The sequence below is a fragment of the Patagioenas fasciata genome, chromosome 3 (assembly GCF_037038585.1).
Source record: "Patagioenas fasciata isolate bPatFas1 chromosome 3, bPatFas1.hap1, whole genome shotgun sequence".
NCBI lineage: Eukaryota > Metazoa > Chordata > Aves > Columbiformes > Columbidae > Patagioenas > Patagioenas fasciata.
Genome location: NC_092522.1, coordinates 45310175 through 45328238, shown reverse-complemented (window position 1 = coordinate 45328238; position 18064 = coordinate 45310175). Strand labels below are relative to the sequence as shown.

At 38.0% G+C, this 18064-nt stretch overlaps 1 protein-coding gene across 4 annotated transcripts in view; it reads left to right on the top strand.

Moving 5' to 3' along the window:
* Positions 1–18064, top strand: part of CHRM3 (cholinergic receptor muscarinic 3) — a 272225-nt gene that overhangs the window by 128021 nt on the left and 126140 nt on the right. For 3 of the 4 annotated variants that reach the window (XM_071806241.1, XM_065834730.2, XM_071806244.1), the window contains one exon: positions 12975–13077. In XM_071806241.1, coding sequence (XP_071662342.1) covers positions 12980–13077 — 98 coding nt within the window. In that variant the 5' untranslated portion in view covers positions 12975–12979. Of the gene's footprint in view, positions 1–12974; positions 13082–18064 lie in introns of all 4 variants that reach the window. The other variant, XM_071806243.1, reaches the window with a different exon arrangement.

Sequence of the window (18064 nt, the reverse complement as noted above, 5' to 3'; positions counted from 1 at the left end):
GAATTCTCAAGTAGCTGATCTTCTGATCCTGTGACTTGAAAATTAAAGTTAGTAGATACAATTAATCTGGACGTAAGAAATTTTAGTTGCTCCCTGACAGAAGAAATATTTAATTTCCTTTTGGTGAATGAGGTACAGCACAACATATTTTTCTGATATGACTTGCATTGCAGTGTTCTGAAATGTGCCACCATGGAGAGTATAGCAATCTTGTCATCTTACCGGTTCTTGCGGGAGAATTAAGCAGACTGGTTTCTTAAACCAAGATCCTGAGGTAGATGGGAGAGTGTGAAGGTCATGGACTGTAAGTCAGAAAAAAAATGTTCCTGTTTTCAAGAAAGGCAAGGAAAGGGAAATGAAGAAAAGTAGCTGGAAATTTCTCTGTGAGGTTTTGTTTTGGAGCTGGACCCTTACTCTTACCCATTGTGTGTCCCCTTACTCTGCTTTGTTTTCTTCCAGAGCACAGAGTAGTATTCTTTAAAATAGATCACATTTTTACATCTAATATGTATATAATAGTGTTTGAGGCATCAACACACTTTTCATAATTTCACACTGCTTTTTGAATTTAAAGTCTTATTAAAATTTTTCCAGTTCTTCCTTTTGTTTACTGGGCTGAAAAAGAGGTATTCTATGTAAACATATGAATAGCGGGGCCTTGAAAAATTCACTTGTTTGAAGTTACATGGTGGGGAAAAAAAAAGTTTTGCAGATGGAATTTATTTATCTGCTGCAAGGTATAAAGGCTGAAAATTACTAACTATTAAAGTATAACCAGCCTGTTGTTTGAACTGATATTCCCATTAAATGAACTCTCCATAAGAAAACTGAACTACTGAAAGGAATAGATGATATCATAAGCAGTTTCATCACTGTTTTGCTGAGCTTTCTTCCAGAATAGGACCAGTATTGAGCAATTAGGAATGCTTGCTTCTCTTTTTACTTTATTTTTGCTTCATGGGGGTTGATGCTGGATTTCTGTAATTGACTTAATGTAGAACGAGATGATGATGTGATTCCTAAACTGGAAAAAAAACCCACACAGACAATGTCTTTTTTTTTTTTTTTTTTTTTTTTTTTTAAGAGAAGAGTATGATAACATTCAGAGTTGAAGCAGCTCGTGTTCCTGTCTGTAAACAATATATTTACTTGACTGGCAGCATTGTTTAAAAAATAGGAGGGCATGAAGTATTGCCTTAGTGCCTGTTGGAGCTGAGCTATGCCATACCAAGGTATACAGAGGAGGAGAAGATGTCTGCAGGACCACCAAGACCCCTACACTGAAAGAAAGGTGGCATAAGCGGTGCTGAATGGGTGGTATCGTAGCTTTGTGCTCGCAGAATCATCTGGTGAATGCAAGGACAGACTTTTTGCCATGGATAAGGGTCATTAAGGGATGCATTGTTATTGGAACAAGAAGGGAATTTGGAGGAGACATGCCGAGTAACACCTTGCTCTCCACTCTGCTTCAGGGTTCAGTTCAACCATTTGCTCTCCTTGCCAGAGTTCATGGCAAAGCCAGAGTTTAGCTGTGAATCATGAAAACAACTGATTTCTCCATTGACATGTGCTTACAGAGGTTGAGCGTGTAATGATAGAAAACTGTAAAATGTTAACTACTCCTTTATGTGACATCAAGCTAATTTTCTCATTATACATTCTTAATGATTAGATTTCTACTCAGAAATGTTGTCAACTAAACAATAGCCAAATAAATCAGAAATATAGTAATTACTGAGTAAACTGTGTGTCTTTCGCAGACCTGACGTAAGCTTTAGAGGTTTAGTTTAGCAATCAGCAGATTTCAGACAATTTTCAGATGGCTGTGAAGAGGATGGTATTTGCTGGCTTGGAAAACCTTCATATCTTGACCGTATCACTGCTTTAGAAGAAGGAGAAGGCCAGATTTTTATTGGGACTCTTGAGATAATTTTAGGTAGAATCCAACTGGCCAAAAGTTGTCTGTGTAGATACTGTGTGTTTAATCGAAATTAGCCAGTGTGCTTTTTCCTATGATCCCGGGGAGAGGCTGCTGCAAGGGGTGATTTACATCAGACTAAAATAACTAGTTAAGTTACATGGTATCAACAGCTCTATTCAGAGCATTTCCGATGTCTCCGGGACATGGAGACATAGGGATATTGCTGAATGAAAAGAGGCAGTGGGGTTTTTTTAAGAATTGATGAAGTTACTTTTGTAACAGTGGAGTGATATTATTCTTCCTTAAGTCAGTTAATTCAAAAGTTACCTGTCCTGGTGCATTTTCTGTAAGGGGGGAAAAACAAACAAACCCAATGAAACAAAACAAAACCCCCAAACAAACAACCAAACAAAACAACAACAACACACCAAACCAAACCAAAAACAAACAAACAAGCAAACCCCAAACCAACCAACCAAAACCACACATAGTAAGTTCTGTTGGGTATTCTGCACTGACATTTCATTATACTAATGCAAGAGCACTGTCTTAGCTCAGCCTTGGGGGTTTTAACTCTGGCTTTGACGTTATTCCTCTTACTGCATTAGAAAAAGAGCTGAGCTTTCTGTCTCATTTTCTGTAATGTCAGCAAGACACACAATTTCTGTAATTTCATTGTTAGCTTTTGTAGTAAATCAGGACCTTACTTGACTCATGAACTTCCTGAAGATGTTCACATAATTTTTGTCTGTAAAGTCTTTATTAAGTAATTTAAAATCCTATCCCAGGGAGAACCCTTGGTTGGGCTGATGGAGTGCTAATGTTGTGTTGCCTTCCAGAGGCAGCAACTGTCATAAGGCAATGTTGCTGAAGATCTTAATTGTCTCAATACATCTTGGTGTGCTTTAATGCCTCTAAATTAATTATGCAATTTAATACTGTTATTAAGTCTTGAATTGCATTAGCAGCAGAAACATAATGCTAATGTGATTGTGTGCCATAGGAATGGAAGCACCCATGTTTTTAAGGATTATTGCTTAATATTACAATTATTCAGTAAATGTGTAGTTCAGAAGGTTCACAAAACAGTTTGCTCATATGGTCCTGAGGGCTACTGAAGACCTTATATGTAACATATGACTTACAATAAAAGGTCAAAAGGCACAATTACATTTCTCGGAAAGAGCATATGAGAAGTGAAGGCTATTGCCAATAGGTTAAGTGCCTGCAGAAGCAGAAAAATATGTTAAATAAAACATATTTGTAGGGAATACACTGTACCGCATATTCCAGGAAAAGACAAAAATAAAATCCAACCCAGCAGTTCCTTTCAATATAACCTGGGGACTTTTCTTCTTACCTTCAGATTTGGTAATAGGCTTAAGGATTTTATTTTATTTTTTGTTTTTTTAAACAACCTAGCTAGGTACCTCAAAATGTTTAGTATTGCTGGCAGCATTGGTTCATATCACTTTGAGATTTATCTGGCATGGTTAACCTTTCCCTGAAGAGGAAAAAGAGCTTTCACCTCTGCCTGTAAAGGGAAAGAAAACAGATATGAGTGCTCTCCCTAGTTTGTGAAGCATATTATTTTTCTTAAATATATAAAAATCTAAGTCACCTCCACTTATATAATCTGTCAAAAAAAACCATCATTTTCTTTGCCTCCCAAAGCGTCACTGTGAAAATTGTATATACAGGAAAAAAAATCATTATGCTTAAGGGCATATCACTTCTACTGTGAATGTATAGAAATGATACTATGACTCTTTGATTTAAATTGAAATAGGGAAGGAAATGTGTGTAAGCAAAAAACATGGTTATCCCTGCTAGAAAATGTTACTGGCGTTGCGCTCAGTTCTCAAGGGAAATATGTACTTTCACATTTTGTTGAGATGACAGCGCTTCCATTATTATAATAACCTGTAAAATCGCACAATAGCAAAGCAGCACTCCAGCACAGGAGTGATTATAAGTAATCAGCCAGAAGTGCCTGTTCATAAAATCACAGAGTGGTTTGGGTTGGAAGGGGTATTAAAGATCATCTAGTTCCAACTCCTCTGCCATAGGCAGGGACAACTTGCACTAGACCAGGTTGTTCAAAGCCCCATCCAGTCTGACCTTGAACACTGCCAGGGATGGGGCATCCACAGCTTCTGTGGGCAGCCTGTTCCAGTGCCTCACCACACTCATGGTGAAGAACTTCTTCTTTATATTTAATGTACATCTAACCTCTTTCAGTCTAAAGCCATTACCCCTTGTCCTACCACTACATGTCCTTGCAAAAAGTCCCTCTCCAGCTTTCTTGTAGGTCCCCTTTAGGTACTAGAAGGCTGCTAGAAGGTCTCTCTGAAGCCTTCTCCAGGCTGAACAACCCCAGCTCTCTCAGCTTGTCCTCATAGGAGAGGTGCTTCAACCACCTGATCATCTTTGCAACCCTCCTCTGGACTTGCTCCAACAGGTCCATATTCTTACGATATTGCTGTGGAAGTCAAAGCCTACATACAGTGCTCAGAGCTTCTGGTCCATGCCAATTCTGTGTCCTGGTAGGGTGTAAATCATTCTGTTCATTTCATAGATACATCTCATTAGAGCTTAGTCTCATTTATCACCAACTGAGTTTATGTACTTCCAGAGTTATTTACATTATTTTTGTCATATTAACTCATATGAGTCAATGCATATTAACAAAAAATGTTGGTTATTTCTGCCCTCAGTAGTAATCAGTTGCAAGCTTTTTCCAGTACTCAGAGTTGACTAAATCCTGTGCAAAGCTAAAGCTGTACTATCTGAGCAGAAGAGTTAAACTGTGATGGGAGAGCCATTGATTCATTTCCCTTGGTCTGTATGTCTAGTTTTAGTAAAGTATTGGCATTGGGATGACATAGTATGCTTTGTAATTTTGGGAATCTGAATTGTTGATTAAATTGTGAATTTAGTGACAGAATGTGACATGATACGAGAGTTTCATGTCAGGGTTGTTATCTTGCCACATATCGTTGCTTTCTTTTTTTTTTTTTCTTCCTCCCTTCTCACCACCAGATGAAAGCTGTTTAGCTTTTTAGCTTGTATAGACATTCAAGTAAAAATCAAGATATTGACAGGGAATGGCTGAGCTGCTTTTTCCAATACTGAATGTCTGTACACTAATTCAATAGAAAATGAATAACAGATCTTTAACTTCAGCTGCACAGAAAGTCACACTCTGAGTGATCTACACAGGTTAACAGATTTTCAGAGATGAGCAAAAAAGCATGTCACAGTCCCAAAGCTTACTCGTGAGGTTCCCCCATAGTGGGTCAGGAGTACGTCCCTGCAGTGAGAGCTGCTCTCAGTTTGTGCTTCTCAGACCTGATGCCTGCGTGGTTGATCACAGTAACATGGAAGATTAGTGAGCAATAAGTTGCATTCTTAACAATAAGAAATTTTAGTTAAAAGTCAAAACCATCAGCTTTTCCTACACTGCTTTGTGTTACATTAGATAGTCTGTAGATGGTACATAACTGTATGTATTCAGTCTGGCAGCTTAAGTACAGTTAGGCTTTCATATGAAGAAGTGTGGGTGCACTGAGACCTGAAATGGGCAACCTATCTGTTTGAATGCTGGTGTCAAGGAGAGCAGGGGCTACCAGGCCATGCAAAACTGCCTTTGTTGGGTAGCAGAAACGTCCCAATAAAGTCTGGGACTATGATCCTTGCCAGTTCATTGGGTGTTTCACACTGTACGGAGCTGTAGCCTGTGGAAGTTAGTTCTGAACCTGTTCCACCCAAAGAGCCACCCTTTGCGGGGGGCTCTGCTCCATGGTCCAGAGCAGCTGAACTGCTGCTGGGTCCCTTCCGTGGTGGTGCGGGGGAACAGGGACAGGGGCTGCGGTTGCGGTCAGTCCATGGCAACTCTGCTGCTGCACCTTACTCCTTGTGCTCCTGCTCCCTGCTCCAGCCTGGGGCCTCCACAGGCTGCTGTCCCTCAGGATGAACCTGCTCCAGCCTGGACTCTCAGTGGGCTTTGTGTCCTTCAGGGCATGTCTGCATGCTCATGAGTGGACTGCCAAGCAGTGTTTTGCTTTTTTTCAAATATGCTTTCACTGAAGCACCCAGCCATTGCCGTGGGGCTCAGCCATGCCCTGTGGTGGGGCTGCTGGAGCTGATTGAACCTAACATGGGACAGCCCTGGCCAATCCTCACAGAGGCTGCCCCGCAGCATCCCCTTACAGCACCTGGGCACAGACACCCAAAGCAGAGGTAAATCCGAGGCCTGTTATCTGATTTTCTTCCATTGTTTAAAGTGACATTTGACCTGGAGGTTGCGTTGGTGCTGCCATGTTTACTGGTGTCTCTGGGACATGCGGGAGCGTCTCCCTCCTGGGGGATGCCCCTTGTGCAGCTCCTTCTGGGCAGCTGCGGCCACGGGAGAAGATGCTGACACCCTGGCACATGTTTCACAGCATCCCAGGTCCTGCCCTGGGCCTGGGAAGCCACCTGCTCCACCAGAAATAGATTCAATGAAACTTTTTGGATAAGGAGGTTTAATTCCAGTAGATGCAGTTGCAGCTGCTGCTATGTCTGTAACCCTTGGGTGTGGAAAGAGTTGAACATCTAACATTTAACCATCTTTTTTGTTTGCCCAGAGACATATTTTATCTGTTTAATATAAAAGCTGCATTGCAGCCACTGTCTGGGTTCATTTAGGGAGTTGTTTAAGGTTTGCATATACATACTCTAAACTTTCTTTTGATGTAGAAGAGTGGATTTTGGTAGGTGAGTGTGGGAGATTATTGCACCTCTTGCCAACAGCTCATCTCTTCTCTGTTCTTATAAACAGCTTCATTAACCCCATGATTTCTCATCAGGAGTGTCATTAAGATAATTGTTGAGTCATTTTGTGTATACTTTATACAAAATGGAGTCTAGAAAGAAATTAATTATTACTTGGATTTTTCCTCTGTTACCTAGCAGGCATAGTTAGAAAACACCAAATTATAGGACATTTCTTACCGGGGTACCCCAGTGAACAAGCAGCACGTTTCCTTTAAGAGACTTACCATCCCTTTTCAGGAAAGTCCATCTGCTTTCAACTGATAAAGCAGCATATTGCTCACAATGCATTCAGCTGCCTCCTCTGATAATTCAAAACTTTGCTTATGCTTTCTCACTGTCTCAGGTTTAACACACCAGACACATATCTGTTGTAAATAAGCCACGCCCGAATGTTTGCTGAAATACTGACATTTCTAACACTTTGTGATACTTTTTTTTTTCTGTTTAATCAGTGACAATGAAAACCACAAGAGGGGGAAATATCTTTCTCAGTTGCAGAGATAAGTAGCGAAAGAGCTGTCAGTAAGGAGGTCATGAATATCTTAAAACTCCAGTAACTGTTAATAATCTTTTTCAGATAGGGTTGTCTTCCATAAGAAGAGATATGTTTGGTTTTCCATTCATTCATATATATATATACACACACATAGTGGAGCCTCATCTCACTTTAAATGGCTGGATGGATCAGGATATTTATAGACCAAACAGTGGTTGAAAGATGAAAGGGATTTGTAAAAACAGTTGTTACGGATGCTGATTTATGATCATGAGAAGTGGACACTCGGGGTGGGATTCACCAAGCCAGATTTAGATGTACTGTGTAATGGATGGAGGACATAGCTGCTCCTAAGACTTTCTTCACCTCATCCTAGGGCCAACAACTAAAATACATCAGCTCTGAACGGTCCTTTGATGTGACAGCTTTTCCTGCATTGGCAGCTCAGAGTCTGTACAGCTCAGGGCTGGGTGCCTGTAACTTTAAAGATATGTAAGCTCAGTGGGACCACTTCCTAAATTATTAATGTTGTTAACAGTATACCAAATAGTTAGCTTTCTAGTTTGGTCTGTTTGACCATAATTATTTTTCAGTCTTGTGTAAAATTGTACATGACATCTAACAGACTTTTTTTAAAAAAAAATTATATTTGTTTTCTTAAAAACAGAGGTGGTAGAGGTCAGACATCAGTAAATACCCAAAGGAATCAAAATTTAAGAGAGATTCTAATTACGTCTCAAATTTTAAAAAGCTTTTGTGATTATGTATCAGATACATAGAAAATATAAGTAATAAAGAGCAGTCGAAGTGAAGTATTCTCCTAGTAGTTGTTTTTTTCCTGATGTTTTCCTTTTTCCTAGCTGCTTGTGCTACTAATTATATTCAGACACTCTAATGCATTTATGAGATGCTTTGTACGTGAACTGAACTGAGCTGGACACTTTTACGCTGAGCATATCTAACTGAGTATTTCCAAAACAGCCACTCAACTTTGCCAATAAAATGCTGAAGTCACTAGAGTGAAACAAATGTGATATGTCTAGACTGAACATCTTTTGAACTATGAGACTACCAAATTAAAATCATACCTTAAATGTCTGGATTTTGTTTTACCGTACTCCTCAGAACTTCAAAACAAAATTAAGCCTTCTAACATAGTTATTTAGCAGCTGAAACAGGTTTGGCTGAGTCAGTACTTTGAAGTGACATCTCTTCCTTGAGAACATTGCCTAAATTCAGGATGGTAATCATTAATTTTTATCTCAGTTAAGGTGAATGAAAGGGCCATAAAATTCTTGGTTTCAGTCATCCTCAAAAAATAGAAGTTGGGCAAGCTGAACTGCTGTGTGACATTAAATTTGTCCTTTTATTTTGGCGATATGGAATTTCTGCTACAACCTCAGAAATGCAGATTATTCAGTTCAGTGGGGATTCAGTTGACATTTGAGCAATATAGGAAGAATTTATCTTTATAGCTGGTGTTTAGAACAGACACAGGACGTCACTTTGTCTTGCAAGTCCATGTTGGCTGAATGAGCCCGTGCTGCCTCCTTCCATCTAATTTATAGGATCTTCTAGAACTGTTCTTCCATAATGTAGCCTTTTGAAGCAGTTCAACATGAAATACAATAGTAATGTGTTTATTGGGCTAGAGTGAGAGAGAAGATGATCTCGTCATTTTGGTTTTCTCATGAAGGGACCACTGGTAGCTAGTGATTACTCTGAGATCTCTGAGAATATCAAGCAATTAGTTTCTGTAACAAACATGGAGCTAAAGTTAATCTTCTGCTTCTTTTGGAGTCCATTTGACAGGTCCAGTCTCCAAACTTAAAGCAGTGAATTCAGGCCAAAGATGCTGGCAATACAAATTTTTGAATAAATAATGAAAAAATTCTGAAAAAATATCTCTGTAATGCGTTGTCAGAAAATTTTACAGAATTTTGTTTCACTTCGGATCTCTAAAACAAAATATGGGCTTTTTTTTTTTTTTTTTTTTACTCTCCCATATATTCTTCTGAATGTATGACCCATGTTTGCTTTATTGATAGTGCTCATTTTTGAGATATCTAATTGGAAAGCTGTGCATTTCTGTAGTACCTCAACCTTTCAAAATTCTTACCTACTTCTGACCTGTGCTGGATGGGAGTCAAGTTGGTAGCTTGTGCTTGTAAATTGTCTTGATTTCTTTTGTGAACAGTACAAAAAAGAAAAAAATCTTTTTAAAATGGTCTCCTCCCATAATGTAAAAAAAACAGCCTTGAAGAAAGTGAAAAAAATATACTACAACAACAACAAAAGATCTGTTCCCAGCAATAAATTCTGTCTTGACCTAGGTGCAGCATGTTTTCTTCTCATATCAGTGCAGACATGTTTTTGTAGTGTACAAACATTGCAGTTGCACTCTCTCACCATCCAGCTTTGATCTTGTCTTGGTCCAGAATGATTCTAACCTTTTTTCTAATGACATCCAGAAAAAAGAACTGCAAGGTGGTGTCCTGGTTTTGTTAAAAACAAGACCAGTTGCTCTTTTAGTGAATTTTCCTTTCAGCTAAGTTCTTCTAAGAAACTGCACTTTCCTGAAACTAGCTGCATTTTTTTTTCTCGGACACTGGGCTCTTTCAGTTTGCAGACTTTTTCATATCTGAAGGTCAAGAGTCAAAAGATTTTCTGCCTTTGAAGTCCACTGGAAATAGAAGCTTCAGGGTTGACACTGTCATATGCCTTTTTTCTGACTTTGTAAAGTCATCAGGACTATATCCACAGAAGCCTTATGTCTGTGTAGGTAGATCTGTGGGCATTTTTGAGGACTAATGAACTGTATCGGCACAGCAGAATGGTTCAGACCATTGTTTACCAGGTGTAAAATACAAATTGACCAGGTTTCCATCTTCCCTCATTTTATCCTGGCTATTTCAGGGGTGAGAAATTGCATGTTATGATGTCTATTACAGATCCAGCTTCACATTAAGTATCTACCTCCAAATGCTTTCTGTCAAATAAAAGCCTTTCTCCCTTTTCCAAAAGAATCAGATTGAACAAGGAAGATGTGTGCAGATAAAACTTCGACGTGGCTGCATCAAATGAACCTTGATGTTCTGCACAAGCTGAATTGTCAACTTGTTTTGATTGTGTCCCATAAAGAGTAGAGTTTATTAGTTTTGTGGTTGGGTATACAAACAGCACAAGATTATTTGAGGAGTCTTAGTTTATTGCAAATTAGAGCAATGAATTCCAAAGGTCTGAGTCAGAACCTGTGGTGTTAGGGGAGCAAAACTGGATTCTTGTTAGTAATGGCATAAAATTAAAATACAGTAGAAAATAACTGGGAAGAAATTTCTGTATTGAGAATAGCTTGAAAATCTAATTTAAGAATGAATTAGTTTATTGCTAACTAAAAACATAATAACTTGTTAAGAGGGAAATTATTAACCATGATTAAAATTCCAGTTTTAATTGTCAGAAACTGTAATTCCTCAACTACAAGCAGGCTCAACTAATTCAAAAGAGGCTTTCTCTTTTTATTGTTCAGTTGTCTTAAAAGTGTAAAAGTAGCTTAAAACTGGCTTGGATCATGAGGCAGATTTTTTGAATTATTTTTCTGCATTGATGGTGTGAATGAAAAATGCTTTTTATCCTTTATACTTTCTGTATAAAAATATTTGAACAATTATTTTTTTAAGTGTTTTTACATGTAGTTCTTGTTGATGTTTAATGGATGTGCCACGGTTTATTGCTGCCTTGCATTAAACTGTGAGAGTATGTCAGATTTCCACCAAGGACCTTTAGGGAACTCAATTAAACAATTAGTGGTACATACTCTGAAAAATGTAGTTTTAATAGATGGGCAAATTACTAAGGTGTGGATTCACTGCAGCATCACTGGTGTGAAATACTGAAACGAGATGCTATTTGAAAACTCTGGACCCATCCTTCCCTCCTTCCTAAGCTGAAAGATCGAGCTCTCCCACCAAAGGCTCCAGGACATCCTTACAGAGCATCTGTGTCACTTGGCAGAGTGCAAGCTTGTCCCAGGGAGGGATGCTCAAATGATGCACGTGAGCTCCCTGCCTGCTCCTTGCTTCTTTCCAAGAGCTTTGCTTTCTTTGCTTGGTGACCTTCAGCGCAGACACGTTTCCTTGTGCTTCACTTCTGTGCGTCGTTCTCCTGGGAGCCGCGGCAGGAGCACAGCGTTGGAGTCACAGTGTAGCGGCTCAGCAAATAAATGCCCAGGAAATTAAATGTTTCAGGAAGGGTGACTGTCATCTAAACATTGTTCTAGGCTGAAAAAGTGTCAAAGCCTGCTTGTGTAACAGGGTTTGCAATGCTTGCATGTCTAGGCTTCTTCCAGTTAAGAATTCCATGGCACCATAAGAAAAGTGACATGCATTCCTTCTTTCCTGGCTGTTTTTCATCTGATCTGCTTCCTTTCCACTCATTTTTGCAAATACAGCCTCCCTTGTCTTCATTTGGTGTCAGGGTGTGTTCAGATTTGCTTCCATTCCTAACGCCTTGCACTCTTTGGCTGTGCAGGGTTAGTGGAGCGAGCGGCTGTCTGCCAGGAGAGTGTTCTACCAGAGGAGGGAGAGACCATCATGATTAATTATACATCAGAGCTGTGTTAGAAGTGCTGTGTTGGCATGCGCCAGTGTACCTGGGTAGTAAATGTGCATTTTCTTCCCTTCTGAAAATGAACAGGGAATATAGTCTGTCTTGTTTGTAATAATATCAGCGTTGTTGTTGGTTTGGGTTTGTGTTTGTTGTTGGTTGTTTGTCTGTTTATTTTATTTCCTGAGAAAGTGAGCATCCAGAATAGCTAGTGTGTTCTCTCTCTGGTCTGCTGCCTCTTTTTTATAACACCTGGGAGTGAAATACATTGGCATACTGGTAAAGACTGAGACACTGAGTGAACATGTGGAGCATCTCTTGATTCAGAATCACTCTTCTGTGTTTAAGTTATTCAAAGGGGTCTGGAAGCCTTAGGCTGCAATGGCTTGCAATAAATGGGATAATAATGGCACATGGTTCTACTTGGAATTAATTATATATAATGAAATGGAACATGGTATTCAGTGGCTAATCCTTCTCCTACACTTCTGACTTCAGGAATTTACAGCTTTTTGCAGAGGAAAATGTGTTGTTTAGGTTTAAATTATTGCTATTTTTGCTTCCTCTATAGTTATGTCATTTTTTTTTTAAAGCAACAGTATATTAAATACAGCTGAAAATGTATGGAATACATTAAAGGTTTTATCTTTCTAGTTTTTTATATTTTTTACATAAAAATTAATATTCCAGACCAACTTTCTAATTTGGTTGTTTTCAGAGACTGCATAATCTGGGGAAGCAATGGAGAGTCCAGTTCTTAGTTCTGCCCCTGTGTCTAGCTGTATCTTCTCTGTCTCTGTGCCCAGAGGTGCCAGTTTCCAGGCACAAGGCAGCCAAGCTCCTTCGCTGGATCAGCTGCATCCTTATTTGTACTGTCTTGGAGAAATGATTATCCTCACTCTAGTTTGGTCACTGTGTTTGAAAAATCATCTGAAGATATTGTGATCATACATAGGTCTCTAAGATTTAAAAAAAAAAAATTAAAAAAATCATATTACTCAGCAATAGAAAGTATTAGTCGTTTTTGTCTTCTCTTGGTCCAAAGGAGGACTTTTGGCTTATATGTCTGTGTCTCCCCCATGCATCCATAACATATTTTAATAATTATTCTTCTCTCTTTTGTTTTGTTCACAGCCTACATGCTGACATACTACCAGTTTTGTTTCCAAAAGAGGAGTTCACAGAACTACACAGTGCCTGATCCAACTAGCCGCTTTGATGTTCCTCACTGGACCATGTAGGTAAAATTCAAAGAAACATATATATTCACATTATATCTTTCCAAGTATTTATCACATTGGGAAACAGCTACTTTGTGGCAACAGTACTCGGTGAAGTCAGGGTCTTTTGGAATTTATGGACTGCAAGATAATTTATTAAGGCCCTCTACCTTACCGATGTGTTTTGTCATCAGGAGACATACAACTGTAGGTTGTCATATGTCACAAAGTGTTTGGTCTCCCTGACACATCTGTTTTAAGTTGTAGATGCTGGGAACACTGTGATGCTTATCATTCCTGTAAGTGTACCTGAGATAAGTGGAATAGCAGCTGCAGTGGTGCAAATTTCAGTTTAGGTACAAAACCCATCAGAGAATAATTGAAAAAATTGTCAAGCAGTTGCAAACCTTAAACTTTGTGTTATTACAACTGCAGAGCCAGCAGAATAAGAGGTAGCCAGCGGAAGAGCCAGGCTGAACAGGTTTACATGAATGAACCTCTATGCTTGTCTTAAGAAGAGTGGAGCAGTATCATGGTATTGGTAATAAGGAGAAAGATGCCCTCGGGTTATTCCTGTTGATCATCTTGAGATTCTGCAGAAACCTTCAAGTTTTCTGAGTTTCATCTGAAATAAAAAAAATGCAGCTGATATTCCACCTCCAGGATTTCCCTGCAGAATAATTCAGTCTTGCTATAGTGGAGGTGAGAATCCAACAAGATAAATTTAATTTCTTGAAAAGTGTGCTTTCCCTTCTGGTTTTGATATTTGAGCTGGATTTAGTTTCAGTAAGTCATTTCCCTCACCGAGAGTAAACCTAGGCAAAGAACTAAATTGCTCTGATTCAATTGCCAGCATTCATTATCACTAGACTTCTTTCTCCCTTATATATTATGCTGTTTATGTCGCATTTGCAGTGGCATTTAAAACAATTTACATGAATTGGTAGGCTGCAGCATTTATTTCTACGTTATAGTTGGTGTTCCACCTTAGTTTGCATTTCTAATTTTGCAGAAATGAACTGTAAACATGGATGTGTAGCAGTGGTTTAGGTGGGCTATATTTACCTGCACTGGCACACTCTCCCTACACAGAGAACAGCCCTCCTCACATGCTTGCTTTAGGGACTGTGGCACTGACAGTTTATTGTGATTCTTTCTGGTGTGTCTTGAGATTTCAGTCACTCAGTTCTGTCTGGAGAAAATTCTAACCAAGGCATCTCAAGAAAGCATTTTCATGGCTTACTGGCTGAATTTTTATGACTTCAATATTAGCAACAGGTGTCTCAGATGAATCCTGAGACGATACTTACTCCTGCTTTCATATACTGAAATTGGGACATGATATCTTGCACAGTGTTACACAGCCGGGCATATGCAGTTGCAGTTGATTTTGCCTTTGATGTTGTATTGACCATATTCTAGCTTTACTGAGATGGTTTTTTTCAGATATTCTGTGTAAGGTTGTGGGTTTCGGTTGTTTGTTTGTTTGGTTTTTTTTGCAGATGACAGATTCTCCATGAATAAGATACTGAAAAAACATATATTTTCTGGTTTAGTAGCTAAATTTAAATTGTCATAATTCGTAAGTGGGTTGTTAGCTCTAGATGGAGAAGAGATTCATGTTCCCTGTTGTGAGTATCCAAAATCTTTCCCATCTGTAATTGATGGGCAGGAAGGTAACCCCAAAAGACATTTATTATGCTGGAGAGGATACCGAGTTTGAGGATAACACCTTTTCTGTAGGTGTCAGTAGTACAACTATTCCATGGCAGGAAATGTTTTAATTGGTGCCAAAATTCAGAGTACCCCAAAGGAATTTGGATTGAACTGTATTCGCTTTTAGCCTGAAAGAAAAGTAACAAAGAAAATACCTGAATTCATATAATTAACTTCTGCAAATTTTGTTACAGTGTATTATTTTGTTACGTGTATTATTTGCCACTTAGACTCAGATGTAACGGTGGGGAAACAGTAGAGCAAAAAATAAAGGGTCAAAGCATCGAACCATATAATCTGTCTACAAGAAATACAGTAGCAGTTTTCAGAAAGAGATTAAAATCTTGTTTTCTGATACTAAATTAACAACAACAAAGCCATTCATACAAATGAATCTAATGGATCACTTTAGATTTACACTGCATTGTCATACTAACTCTTAAGTGATTTTATGTGTAAAAATATAATAAAATAATGCACTTTACTACCCACAAATGTCCAGTGCGTTAAAGAGAATTTGTCAGTTCACCTGAACACTGTACATTAGTCAAGAGTAGCAGCATCATTTTGCTTAGCAAAGGTCCATTAGCATGGCTATTTGGGCTGTCAGAATCTTAAAATCTTGCCTCACATGCAAGGGTAATGGTCACTATGACATGCATTTGTCATTTATCACAAGTAGTGCTTGTGCTTTAGTAGCTTTTAGCAAAGTGTAGCTGCCTGCAAAGGTTGTGGTACAGGTCATCTCTCTAATACAAAGTGCAAATTCTAACACAATTGGTGCAACTTTGAAATATGAACTAGATGATGTCTGATCTAAGAAGAGCCAGAGGAAATGTCTTTTCTTAAAACGTTCGTACAGCATTGTATTCATGTCAATTATTTAAAAAAAAAAAAAAAAAAAAGTGTTAAATTTCATTCCTATTTGTTCTATATAGTCATAAATGTGATTAAAAATATGTTTTCTGCATTTAAATATCTGCCTGAAATTTTATGATCTTGATATAATTTACTTACTCAGACAGAAGATTAACTCCAAAGCATTGATGTTTGTGTTATAGAGTAGTGACAAAGAAATATTTGCTCCTATACATTATCCCTTAAAAAATTATTCAAGCTCTTAATCCAAAGCTAATGACAACTCGTGTTTTTATTTATTTATGTATTTATATATTTATTTACACAGAGATTTTGGTGGTATGTTGAAGAACAAGACTAGCTTTGAGAAAAAATGTAACCCATTCAAAGTATATGTAATTAGTGAATGTGGCTGTCATGAGCTCATGCTGTAAGCAGTTGCACAATCAGCTCAATCTTACAGTGTTTATTTGCTTAGTCCCTTTGAAGTGACTTGGGTTGACATTATTTCAGAAACATCACATCTTATACTATTGTATATCAATGGCTGGTGTGTTAATGGTTTATCCGTGAGGGTGGGGTACTATTATGCTTTAAAAAGATGATTAGTAGCCAAAATTAATTTTCTAGAGACAATTTCCTCTTTGTCTCTAGTTATTTATTTGAGTCTAGGCAGTAGACTGGGGTTCAATTTGTTCATTCATATTTGTTTATTTATTCATAAATAGATTATTTTAATTGAAGTAAAAAAGGTGGCACAAACTTGTCATTTGTAATTTGCATTGTGAAAGAAAGTGTATTTTTTTAATGCTAAAATTAAATTTTTAAGGATTTGTGATTTAAATGAAAGATGGAAATATTTACATATTTAAATTATAGTATAATGATACCTAAATATATATTATATAAAATATATATAAAATTAAAAAAATATAATTACTCTCAGCTGAAATTTCCCCTAGGGTATAGTGTAAACAATTATTCTTTCATTACATGCATTAAAAGCTCAAGTGGACTGATTATGGCTGAGTTCCATTCCCTCTGAAAAAGCATAACTTCTATCAACACCTTGTTTTCAGAGGGAAGGCTATTAGTCTGTGGAATTACAAATTTCTGTTTCCTCTGGCATTTTAAAAAACCCTGGGGTTTTCTTGTCACGTACTTCAGCAGACTGATCATGTTTAACTTGTGAGGACTGACTAGTTTGCAGCAGTAGGTGGTATGTGAGACAGAGACTTCAGGAAGAGCATGATTTCCATAACCACTTGAAAGGAAATACATTATAACTAAAATACATTTCTCTAGGGACTTACAAAACCATTTTGTTTATAATTCAAATTACATTAAGCTCAATAAAATAGTACAGTAAAACCCTTAAGGGAAAAATACTTCATTTAAGTTTGAACATTACATTACTTCCATTAATTGGGAGTATTTTACTCTCGCACTAATAGTTTATTTTTCATGTATTATATATAATTAAAAGTATTGTCATTATAACCAGACTCATTCTTTCCCGTTTTCTGTTCCTAACCTTTCTGTTCAGTAGATCACTATAGTTTTATTTGCCTGCCTTTCTTCTTTTCTCACTGCTTTATTCCTGGTGACTAACCCTCTGAGCAGCAGCGTATGACAGAAGATTACCATTGCTGTGTCACTTATGTTCAACTTAAACTCACACTGGAACTGAGACTGTCAACCAGCCTGAAATTCTGTATCAAAACCACTGAGTGTGAGGCTTTCTTCCCTTGGAATGTTTTAGAGTCTGCTCATCCAAACTGTGCAGCTTCCAGGGTGCTTGCAGGCATAACTGTTGAGCAGGGACTGCAACACAAGCAAGGGAATCCATGAGTCTTATTACTTAATAAATGTAACTTGGAGGCAGAGAGGAGATACTATGCGTACATACGTACATACACACGTGTGTATTTTATGTTTCTACAGGTTTAAGGTTGTGCATACGTGTGTGATATGCTGGTATATGTGTGGTTTCCTTTCTTTTCTCGCTATAAATATGTGCCTCTTCAGTTTTGTATGAGAACCTGATAGGATATTCCTCTTTAAGTCATATGAAAAAAATATTACTTCTAGGAGAGGGTGACTAGGAAGATATTGGAAAACCTCAGTGAACTATATAATTGTAAGAGTGATTTATTCCACCTCCATTTTTCACCCCATGACAAGAGATCATACAGGCAGAACTAAATCAGGTTATCACTCTCAACTGCATGGAAGGCAGTGAATCTGTAGTGCTGAGCTCCTCTAATATTGACAGCTTTGCAATATGGGTATCTGTAGAAATAGTCTAAGCACATATAAGCTTACAGAACCTGAAACAGGTTGTATAACAGAAGCAGGCCAGTCCCATATGCAGTACTTATTCCCAATGTAGAGTCAGCTTTAAACCAGCCACTAACTTCAAATTAATCC